Source organism: Eurypyga helias, unplaced genomic scaffold, assembly GCF_000690775.1.
Source record: "Eurypyga helias isolate BGI_N326 unplaced genomic scaffold, ASM69077v1 scaffold6641, whole genome shotgun sequence".
Taxonomy (NCBI): domain Eukaryota; kingdom Metazoa; phylum Chordata; class Aves; order Eurypygiformes; family Eurypygidae; genus Eurypyga; species Eurypyga helias.
In genome coordinates this window covers 10,390-22,430 of record NW_010230153.1, presented here as the reverse complement: position 1 = coordinate 22,430, position 12,041 = coordinate 10,390, and the positions used below count along the sequence as shown (strand labels likewise).

Sequence of the window (12,041 nt, the reverse complement as noted above, 5' to 3'; positions counted from 1 at the left end):
ATACACATCATAACTATATAGTATGTATATATAGAAATAGAACTTATCCTTCAAGGCTTCAGATACAGAAAAACACCGATTTGAGCATCAGAAGGAAGGTATCACTAATCAGAAAGCTTAGGTCAGAGAATTTTCTCTGTCACAAGCCAGAGAAGTTAACTCAGTAGTTGTATTCCCTTCTCTATATAAATTTCAGTATACACCAATTCATAAAATATAAATGCTTACATTCAATTGGGCTTATAATTAATCCAAAAAATAGACTTCCTTGAAGATTCTCAAATAAGACGTGAACTAAAATACTAGCTAGTTAGTACTTCACAGATAGGTACCTCAATATACTTTTCTACAGAAGATTATTAGCATGTTAATAATCTTTAGTCTCTAAAATATATTTTAAAAAGTATCAACCTTTTCCACTATGATGAGGTCTCCAACTTGTATGTCTGAACTCTTAACTTGCACTTTACCTTAAAAAAAAGAAGAAATGTAATCAACTTAGGCAGACATTAATAAAAGAGTCACAAGAATATAAATCCCATAATGCAAGTTATACTTAAAGATGCTATTGTTTGGTGAAAAAGTTACAATTTATACAAAACGAATCTCTGATGAACACATTAATAAATAGATTTCATTTGTTTGAATAAGTAATTCACTGGTTTAAAAAGTCTAGTTTTGTAACCAGTTAGCTATTGTAGAAGTATTAAAGGAAAAAGGTATGGAAGATGCTCAAGTCTGATCTACAGCATCAGTAACAGTTGTAAAATTGGAAAAAAGTGTCTTTCAGATCTCTTGCTAGACAGCACTTTTATTTCTGACAAGCCACGAGTTGTTAGGCTTGCAGTCATGGAGCATCGTCACGAGTTCTTAGTCACAGTCCAGTTACCAACAGGTAGCTTTGCTTGGCCACTGACGTTACTGATAAAATCGGCACTATCTGACACTTGTTGGCAATTAGACTGGAAAAGAGGTAAGTCTCTCTAAAATCAGAATAAATGCAAGAAGATTACGTTTTAGTAAAGTAAAATATCTAAAGCTGAAATAAAAGTTTTTCCTTCTGTAGAGCTGCCCATTCAGTAACTGCTGTGAATAACTCATTCAAAAAGGGACACAGCACACAAGCTAATTTAATTTCTGTATGTTCAGTAGGGTACTAATATTTGTAAGATTAAGTTTTAGCATTCTTAACTGATGGACTGAAAAACTGAGACAGAGAGGTTAAGCTACTGCCCAAAATGAGTTATTGGTGATATCATTAGAATTTAGGAGTTCTAGTCCCACGTCCTTGCTACAAATCTAAGCAAAAAATTGCTTCCCTGTGTTAAAAAAAAAAATCCCCAAAAACCTAACAAAAAAAGCCCTGTGTAGACAAACAAATCATGACATATGGATATCTTCTTCCAAGATATAACAGATGATAAATTCAGAACCCGTTAACCCAGGATATAAACATACATACTTACACAGCCTGACAAGCTGCAACACACACCCAGACAAAATAACTTTTCCCATCAGAAACACTATCACGATTCATCTGACCAGCAGGTATCAGATGACAGGTCTGTTAAAACATGGTAAGGTGCTAGGGCTCTAAATAAAAATCAGACTGAACAAATTAGAACAGAAGACCCACAAAAGCACAGGATGCAGGATGAGCAGCAATCAGTTTGGAGTTAAGCAAAAGTATTATGAACAGTAGATTTGTCAATGCCCATTCTATCATCTCTCAAATTTATACTAAGTATAAACCTCAAACTAAGCTAGGTTCCAAATCCATGAGACCTCCTTATCATAACTCTCAATGAAGAGAGATCAGGTAGTTAACCTCAACAAATTCCATATACTTACTACCTTTGACTAAATACATGTAAGATTCATGTTATGGAGTAGTTATTTACAGTACTTGCTCTTAAAAATTGCATTTAATGAAAAAGTATGTTTTTAATTCAGTCAATAATAAATGTATTCCTATAGCTGATTCTTAATACTTTTTCCATTACACTTCTAAAGTGTGCAGTGTGAGAGGAAAGTAAGAACTTTTGTTTGGCCTGTCTGCAAAGTTATTTCCGAAAGCCAGTCTTTGTTACTGATAACCATCTTTTATACCATTTCAATTTTACAGTTGCCAGAAACACCCTACACACCTCCCCCCACCCCCAAACATAAAACCAAAATATATCTTCAATCTGACTCCTAACTCTACTAATAACACATTTGTGAGGGTGAAAGGAGTAACAGGAGATCAAGCTACAAAAAGCTGTAGCAAGAAACATCAGCAGTTCTCTACAGGCATTAAGATATCTATGGAAATTTAGTGGCATTCTCTCAACTTTTTTTTTTTTTTTTAAATCTGAAGTAACTAATACTAAAGGCAAACCACAAAAAGAACAGTCAGATACCAAGTCAACATATTTAGCCTGCCTAACTGCACCAGCCTGTGAATTCTCTTCATAAATTCTCAGGTTTTGACCAGAAGTGAACAGTGTATACTGGGAAAACATTGCAGTGCTGACTTTGCTTTCTAAGCCTGTTAGCGTTAAGAAAAGGTTAGCATTTCCTATTTTGTCTTCAATTCCTCCGCTAATAATTTTCAGCAGTTTCAGAGTGATAACCAAATCAACCGATTACAGTAAGAACAGCCTCAAAAATCCTAGTACTAGATGCATTCTCAGATCTATGCCACCTATGCAGTCACATATGACCAAAACCAGAGATACTAACTGAATGAGACTACTAACCATTTTATCAACTTAAACCATTTTCCACAGTCATGTTCTAACAGAATCTACAGTTAAGATCAAAAGATGCTAAGCCTCAGAGGACAAGAGAAGGCTGAACACTCATTTGCAACACGATGTAGGGCAGACAAAAGGCAAAGTCTCCTGGTGCCAGGTATACCAACCCACACTACACCTTTGCTGGTACTCCATCTAGCAACCCTGGGAATTTCACATATGAACTGTAAAAGTTCCCTTATCACTCTTCTAGGTGGCTTACTATAGCACCACAGGATACCACCTTTATGGCAACAAGACACTAACATGTCTTATTAGAGCCACCCGCATATACACATAAGGAAGTGGCCTCTGACCCAGAAGCCAATTAATTCTGCAACGCATATGAATGGTGGGGCATGTTCCATTAAAAACTAAACGGTGAAACATGGAAATAGTTCAAAAAGCGGATTAAAATTTTGAAAAGTCGACAAATAAAACTTCCCTTCAGACTAGCAAGAGTGAGAATCATTAGACACCATTTCAGAGAACATTAAAATAAAGCAATACTACATCTTGGCAAAGATGCATTTAGAGAAAAAGACAACACAATGTTATTCACTGCATAAATTATTTCTGCAAACTATTTTTTCTCTAAAAACATCTCCGTAGCAAAACACTCTTCACCATCTGTGTAATTACCAATAAAAAGTCCAAAGCTGTCAGAAGTGGTTGCGCATCCAGACTTTATAGTCCACCAAGGCGCAAGGCTTTCGCCAAAAGCAACGTATGGAATTATGCAGAACTGGAACACTGAAACGCGTCTGTAGTAATTCATTATACTCACAAAATAAAGCCCTTTGAAATGAATTGCAATGAATTGAAAAACTAATAAATCTCATACGTGCTAACAAGTATTTCACATAAAAAATTAAGAAATGAAGTAAACAAGATGTAGGTATCTACTGTACCAGAAACAACTTTATTTCTGTTTATTAAGAAGTGTCTGTACTACCTGAGTGCAAGCCACTCCTGAAAGAACAGGAACTACTGAGAGTAGCATTTTCAAATTATTTTTAATTTGCTACTACATCTTACCCACGGTACCGTGAGTACCGTTTTTGAAGTACTGCTTCTGCAGCTGATAACAGAACTTGCCTCTGAATCCCTAGATAAAAAAAACTCTTGAATGAAAGGAGTCAGAGACTATGTGAAAGTTTTACTTGGCATCTATTAGCCTGAGTAGTCAGCATAATTAGAGTATACATAACATAATGGAGAGCTGGGGGTCGGGTAGCACAGTTGGGGAAAGCTTAAAGCTACAGCAAATCCAAAGTGAGGATGCTGACCTTGGTCATTAGGTCCTTTCAAATTCCAACTTACACAGTGAACCCAGGTTAGTCTTTAATCACCAAGATAGAATTCTAAAGAGAAGCTTCCTAGATCCTCTCCTCTGTGTGCTATCTCCTCGGGTGAAACAGAAAGCCTTACTTCTTTCTTATTCAGTCTCATTGATGATGCAAAAATGTGCAAGAAAACAGTCCCTTTGACATTTCCTCTCTTGTAGCCTCTTTTTGAAATTCTTTCTTCTATTAACATTTCAAGTTCTGTTTCTGCTGTTGCTTCCTGCTTTACTAATCAGCTAGATTAAACTGACACAATCCTTTAAAAAATTATCTGTTCCAAATGGTCTAAATACCAGGAATGAAGCTGTCAGTAGGTCTGAAGTATTACAAGCAATAAAGACCCAGTGTTGTACCTCTAGACTCAGAAATAATGCTTTATGCAAAAAGCAAGATGACCTGTTCTTCAAAGAGCTGAAATTCTAATGTTATAAGAGGTTTTCAAGACAGATTTCAAAGAACTGCAAAAGAATAATATTACAACAATCAAGACAGTCTAACAAACATCTTACTTTAAAGTTGCAGGTAACACAGGTATAAATAATTGAAAATTGCCTGTCTCTACAGAGGCCATTTTGCAGATTAAAAAAGGTCACTTGAGATATTAACTCATAAGGTGGCATTTTAGGAATGCAGCAGCTCCCACTGCATAAACAGAAGTAAAAAAAAAAAATTCAAACCACTGTAGCTCTCTAAAACAGACTGCTCAATTCTCCGATTTTAAAGGAAACGTACTAACTTTAACACTTTGTTCTCCTCTTACATACAGCATTTACTGGTATTTTCTCAATTTCACACAGTTTTGGCATATATTTTCAACTTCAGCAGATTCTTAAACACCATTTGAGGACACAGCAGAGACACAGGTCTCACATTTGAAGCCTGGATGGAAATACTTCATTAATCTCATCTCTCCTAATATTCAATTTTTCTTTTGCTTTGCAAAGTGAGTTTGGCAACAGTTCTAAAAACCATGTCACACATCCAGTGTTGAAGTGACAGATGCATGCCTCTCCTGCAACTCTCAGCTGTGACTACGGTAGCTAGTTAGCTTCTTGATCTTTTTTTCTTCAACACCTCACTAACGCTGCATGAGCAAACTTCACTTGGTAAGGGTGAGGGCAGGACTGCCAACTTCGAGAAAAAAAAGAAAGTGTTAAAATTGCTTTATAATTTTATTATCCAATTTGCTCTTAGCAGCTTAATGAAAGAAATAATATTCTGTTTATGAACTTGAGGTGATTCTTCTGCAGAACAGCAGTGTTTTTTCACAGGCACTTCACTGGTCATACCTAAGTGTACAAGACAAGAAGTTGTGCCAAAAGTGTAACGATTCCTTAGGAAGAGTCCTCCCAAAACTGCATGCACAGGTCTAAAATTTTTTCCACTGCAGTTTTTGCTCTACAAAATGTTACGCAGGTGAACTGGTCTGAAGCAGAAAAAGGTAATTAAATTGCCAGCAAGTCAAGACAGGTGATTCTCCCTCTCTGCTCTCCTAAGCCCTCAGCATCAGAAGGATCTAGACTGGTTGGAGCGAGTCCAGAGGAGGCCACGAAGATGCTCCGAGGGCTGGAGCCCCTCTGCTATGGGGACAGGCTGAGAGAGTTGGGCTTGTTCCGCCTGGAGAAGAGAAGGCTCCGGGGAGAACTTATAGCACCTTCCAGTGCCTGAAGGGGCTACAAGGAAGCTGGGGGGGACTTTTTACAAGGGCCTGTAGTGACAGGACGAGTGACAACGGGGTTAAATTGAAAGCGGGGAGGGTTAGATTGGATATCAGGAAGAAGTTCTCCCTGGAGAGGGTGGTGAGACACTGGCACAGGTTGCCCAGAGAAGCTGTGGAGGCCCCATCCCTGGAAGTGTTCAAGGCCAGGCTGGATGAGGCTTGGAGCAACCTGGTCTAGTGGGAGGTGTCCCTGCCCATGGCAGGTGGGTTGGAAGTGGATGATCTTTAAGGTCCCTTCCAACCCAAACTGTTCTATGTTTCTATGACAGGATCTTCAATAGTAAGACAACTTCACAGGCAGACACTCTTCCTCCCTCCAACTTGCATACTGACTGAAAACTGTGTATTAAAGATTTTCAGACTTTTATATGCAAAAAAGGAAAGTAGATTTTACAACCAATATCTCAAAGTTATTAGGACAGCAGAATGCATCATACACTGAACAATTTAAGAGCTTGAACACTGTAATCTAAGAAAGCATACAAGGGAAAAGATTCACATGAAAGACATGGTACAGGTACACTTCATTGACCTGCTCACCAAAAACTCAACACATTTACTGATTTGCATGTTTCATCAACTTGCCCTAAGGGGTTAAAAAAATTAGAAACCATTCAAACTTCACATGTAGGGTATTCACCTGCTTGACAAGTGCAAAGTTACACGTAACAAATTCACAAAGGGATGACTGAAAACTGAGCTTTGCCACGTTACATGACAAATAGAAGACCGTATAACACTAGATATCTCACGGAACAGAATTAGTCTATGGACATTAAGCTGGCCATAGCTGCCTAAGTACAAGTAAGTAATACTTAAAACAGATGTCCCATTCTCCCTTGATTTCCTGCTCAGAACAGCTCATTAATATAAAAAAAAAAATGCTAAGACCTACTGATTAAAACAAATATTTACTCAAGGTCTTGAATTGCTAAAAATAATTTCTAAGTCTTCAAGAGTCACTAACGTGAATCCATCATTTTTAAAAAGCTGGTACCGAGTATACTAGGAACATGCAGGTCATAAGATAACATTCACATGTTTTACCTGTTTAGGAATTCCTGAGGCTAAGGATGACCCCACAGAAAGTCAATTCTGCTAGGTAGTCAAATTTCTTGATTTGAATCTATTGCAAAACTGTATAAAAATAGTTGAACTTACAAATCTGCCTACCCACACTATCCTTGTACAAGTAATTAATCACAGTTCAAATCCCAGTAACTTCTCTTCCTACAAATACATTTGTTTCCCTATGATAAACAAACAATTTTGCAAAACCACTAACTAGAAGTGATTAAATTATCATTATCTTCCATAAATGGTACAATTAAGCCAAGGGTAACACTGAACCTTGCTAACTTTAAGTTTTCCTACTGTCCAGTTTGAGGCAAAGGCAACCTGCTTAACCTCTCTATGTCAGTTTCTCTATCTCAGAGATGGAAAAAGTAGTCTTTTCTTTGAAATAGGTAAAACTTATACAAGTCAAAAAATCATTAGGAAAAAATCATTAGGAAAAATACGCAAACATGGTAGAATACTATAAAGTGCAGTTCCACTCTGAAAAGTGACTCTTAACAGTGGCATTGATTTTCAGGCTTTTAATCAAATCAGTATAAAGTTTGATCATTCACACGTAATAGCATTCCTTCTCCAAACCATTAGCCTGTAGGTTAGCACAGCAGCCTAAGTACTCTTCCGCTTGGAAGAGTACTGACAATATTAAAAATCAGGTAGATTATATTTAAAGTTAAGAATATTATGGTCAAAAAAAAAAAAAAAACCCACAACCACCACACCACACCCCAAAACAGAACAAAGACTAAGTACGAATTAGTCATTGCACTCACACCAAAACCTGAAAATCAAAATAGACATTGCGGGTAAAAGTTGACATCCTTTTTAAAACAAGGGCATTTTTAAAACTTCTTCTTAAGTTCCTGCTCCCTGTGTATCAGCCTCTGATCCAACTGCTGGGCTTCACCTACGTACTATTATATACTATTTTAAAATGTCTCTTCCATATCTAGAAAAACAGCTGTGTCAAGATGACCAAGTCCAATTTTAATTTAACAACTTCCTTAATCTTAGGAGAAGCTACAAAATGAAAAATTTCTGAAATGCACATAACCTCACAATATATTTCATGAACTGGGAAAGAGGAAATCAGGATTCCAATACTTCCTTTTAAATGCTTAGCAATTTACCAGAAACTCCAATATTAACTCTAAACAAGTTAAGTGAAAAAAGAAGCCCAAGAGGCACCAAACTTAGCTCTTAAGCAGCAAATGTCAGTGTTGGCATTTACATCACACTGGTAACCATGAACTATATACGTGCTTCCACAACCAAGAATTTTAGATTACTAACACTACTGCTGAGTAAGTTGGACTGTACTGTCTATTTCAAACGTGAATGTTCAGTGGCCTACCATAGCAGATCTAAAAGAAAATGAGTAAGCCAACTAACAGATCAAATTACAACTTTGAAATAAAAGCTCTTAAGAGTTTATTTCTTTACAGCTTCTATTAAAGACTGTAAAGAACTGGAGGCTAGCAATGCAAGCACTTGCATTAACCAAATGACAGCTATTCCACTTGCAAATTTCCACAGTGGTATGTCTAAATGTTGATAAAGCTATTTCAGGCTGACAGGGAAGGGAAGGAGGATAGGTAAATAAACCATACAGTTGCTCCCTTCTGTATGCAGACTCCAGAAAACAATGCAAGTCTCTATACTAGGAGGAAGCAGTATAAATTCTTCTCAGCTGCTATGTCATCACTAATGGACTGTTATCCATTTACTAACCTTCCAATTACTTTTAAAAAACGGGCTGAGATTTCAGACAGAATGTATTTGTGTTACCTTACAAGCTTTTCATCCACTTTTTCTAGAGAGAATATTAGTTAGACCTACTTCCAAGAGTTTAGTTTCTAATTAAGACTCCCAGGTCTGGTGAGGTTACTCTTCCCACTCTGAAGATATTCATCAAGATACAGTAAAAAGTGCAGTGAAATATATGTTGGGAATGAGCGAACAGAATTTACACTTGGCTCAGTGTAGGCCATATACTCTAACTGTTTGAGACACCACCCCACATTCTTTAACAACTACCCACCTTCTAGTACTTTTATGCCAAGGAAAATCCTTAACAGAGACTTCCCAGGAGATGTTAGCAAAATATCTTTTGAGAGCAGTAGCAAGGTTGTGTTTTATAAGCTTATTCATTACCGTTTGGCTTGATAATAGGTTATTCTTTTTTTTTTGGCAGCTTTCTATGTGGCACTGTTCTGAATCTAAACAGTAAAATGTGCTAGCTAAGCAACATAAAAGTGGAGAGGAGTGCAGAGTCTTTTTCTTATGCCCACATTTAAAATTTACAATATCCTAACAAATTTAATTGTCACTTCACAGCTGAAGTGCTTCATTTCCTTAAAGGTTTTCATGAAAAACTTCCAAAGGTTTTGAGTCTTAAAAAAAAAGAGAGTCATCGCTGATTTCTCCTTTTATTACTTTCTGGAAAAAAAGCTAGCTGTTCATACTCCATCATCATCCAGATTTCAAATTAGATAGAAAAATTGAAATCAGTATTTTTGACACTGAAGCTGACTCACAATACATCCTCCTTTTCTTAAGCACGAATATACCCACAACGTTTGAAAGGCTCTAGTGAATTTTAATTAGATCGTATTTCTTGGTTACTGATCCCTTACTTCCAACATACACTTGATACAAAGCTGACACTGCTGCTGAGTTACTGTTTGGTATCAATTTCAGAGGAGAACTGCACTTTGAAGCAGTAGTGCTAACCAGCAGAATGCTTCAAAAATATACACTATTATATATACACACCTTTCCTTTACAAGCAACAAAAGATCAAATTTCAACAGTCCTATTTCTCAGAGAGAAACCAAGACCTTTTAGTTTCATTCTGAACAGTGCAGCTTGAGACTATTAGCAATTTCTTTGAACTGAAAGTTTGTAAGTGTATACGTAAGAAAGATTAAATATTTTCAGGATTTATACAAATGGTTTTGCCAACCTCGTACTGTCAGCTTGCTATATAATTGTGAGTTCATCTCCTTGTCTCTCTTGTAACGTCGAAATTCATCAACAGCTTCCCGTACCACTGTGACCGTCAAAACAAATCCCTGTTAAAGACATAATCATGCAATTCAGAATTCTCAAAGTGCTGGAATAGAAATACACAAGTGGAAACACTATGCAGAGTAAGAACATGTGCTTAGAATAATGACTTATTTCCTCATCTGTATTTCAGTGTTTTCTTCAACCTGTTGCAGTATCAGTTTGGTTTAGTTTAAAACCAAGGAAAATCATTCTAATTATATTTGTCCGAGGTACAACTGTATTTCCAAATACACTTAATTTAGATATAACTTGAAATTTTAAAAATTTAAATGCTTTGGATGAGGTAAAGACAGCCCTTACAGTTCAATAAGCATATTATCTTCTCCTCCACAAATTTCAGGACTCTACCAAAAACATTTAGGAAGATTCCAATTCCAATTTTGCATTCACTGCCCTTCTTCTAGGAGACAGAGGTACACAGATGGCTAGTTTAATTAATTTTGACATCTTGAATGCAGTTATTTACTAATGTCACTTATATTGACAAATAAAAGGGGGTTTGTTCTCAAAAACTAAGTCCCTAAAAGCTTTGGTTCTGTTCTACTTTCAGAGGATAGTGCCACTGCAGCTTCTGGTAGAAGCACGGAGTGCGCTACATGCAACTCTGATGACTCTGGCCACAAAAAACAGTAAGCTAAACAGAATACAGAAGAATTCAGTCATAAGCACATAGGAGTTTCCTCTTTCAATTTCTAAGCCTCCTCAGATACGGCCTTCTGAGTTCTTAAGCTAAAGTGCTCAGTCTTTCTTCATCAGTGAAAGGGAAATAAAATTTTCATTAGTAAAGGGATTTTACCATTACTATAACAAAAATGGCTAAAAAATTAAAATATTCACAAGAGGTAAGATTCTAGGTTATCTACCTAGCTTCAGAAAACTACCAGTACTTTCCTTGTCTGTATAAGGAAATTTATACCATTAAGACTTTTTTTCTTGCAGAAGTCCAACAGCTTGTCAACCTTCCCCTAACCTCTCCACAAAAAGAAAGGAGTGAAGGAGTTTGCCTAAAGGACCCTTGACTAAAATTCTCTTCTTTTAACAGAGAGGGCTGTTTCACAGTTGCAGCCCAGAATTCCAAGGCTTACACTATTGCAACCTTATAGTTAAACACTTCTTGTTTATTCAGGTTTACATTAGCTACAACAATTATTTTAGAACTACACAGAACAAAGAAGAGCCTTTGCAAAATGCATTCCTCTTCCCTCCTAGGGCATAACTGACTGAGTAATAGGGTTTTCCCCCTTTCTGACAGCAGAATTTTCATGAGCTTTGGCAGTACCAATATTTTAGCAGCATAAAAAAGGCACCCCAAAACACCTTTAAATATATTTGCCATTTGTATGTATTCCATTAACCAGACAGTAATCAAAGCACAGAATGCAAGGTGTCAGTTGCAAGAATTTCCCCAAGCAGTCACTGTACCTTGCGAAGCAGCTCAGTACAGCTGCCCCTGACTGTAAGGAACAATTTAACACAGATGTTTCCCTTTCTCCTCATTTGCTTAAAGGAGCTTAATAAACTTCCAAAGGGCTGCAGAAATTGTGAAACCAATCATTAAAAAAAAAAAAAAAGTCATTTTCCCTTAAGTGCAAGCAGTTAAATATCTTTAGCATACTGCTTTCAAACTTGCATGGTCTACATCCTTTGAACTATGGAATGGAAATGAGAAGTCTGCTCCCTACTGTGTGAATGACAACAAACCAGTAACATACAATCTTGTTCGAAGAACTCCAGCACTTGATCTAAGTATCCTTTACAGGGACATGGATGATGGCATTGAGTGCACCCTCAGCAAGTTTGCTGATGACACCAAGCTGTGTGGTGCAGTCGACACGCTGGAGGGAAGGGATGCCATCCAGAGGGACCTGGACAGGCTGGAGAGGTGGGCCACTGCCAACCTCATGGAGTTCAACAAGGCCAAGTGCAAGGTCCTGCACCTGGGTTGGGGCAATCCCAAGCACAAGTACATGCTCAGTGGACAGTGGACAGAGAGCAGCCCTGAGGAGAAGGACTTGGGGGTACCGGTGGATGAAAAGCTGGACATGAGCCGGC

The 12,041-nt window shown here is 37.3% G+C and overlaps 1 protein-coding gene across 1 annotated transcript in view; it reads right to left on the bottom strand.

Moving 5' to 3' along the window:
• LOC104516339 (probable phospholipid-transporting ATPase IIB) overlaps positions 1-12,041 on the bottom strand; it is a gene marked incomplete at both ends in the record, with an annotated part of 46,892 nt that overhangs the window by 27,546 nt on the left and 7,305 nt on the right. The window contains 2 exons of the mRNA XM_010160640.1: positions 412-470; positions 9,883-9,991. Of these exons, the coding sequence (XP_010158942.1) occupies positions 412-470; positions 9,883-9,991 (168 nt within the window). The remainder of the gene's footprint in view (positions 1-411; positions 471-9,882; positions 9,992-12,041) is intronic.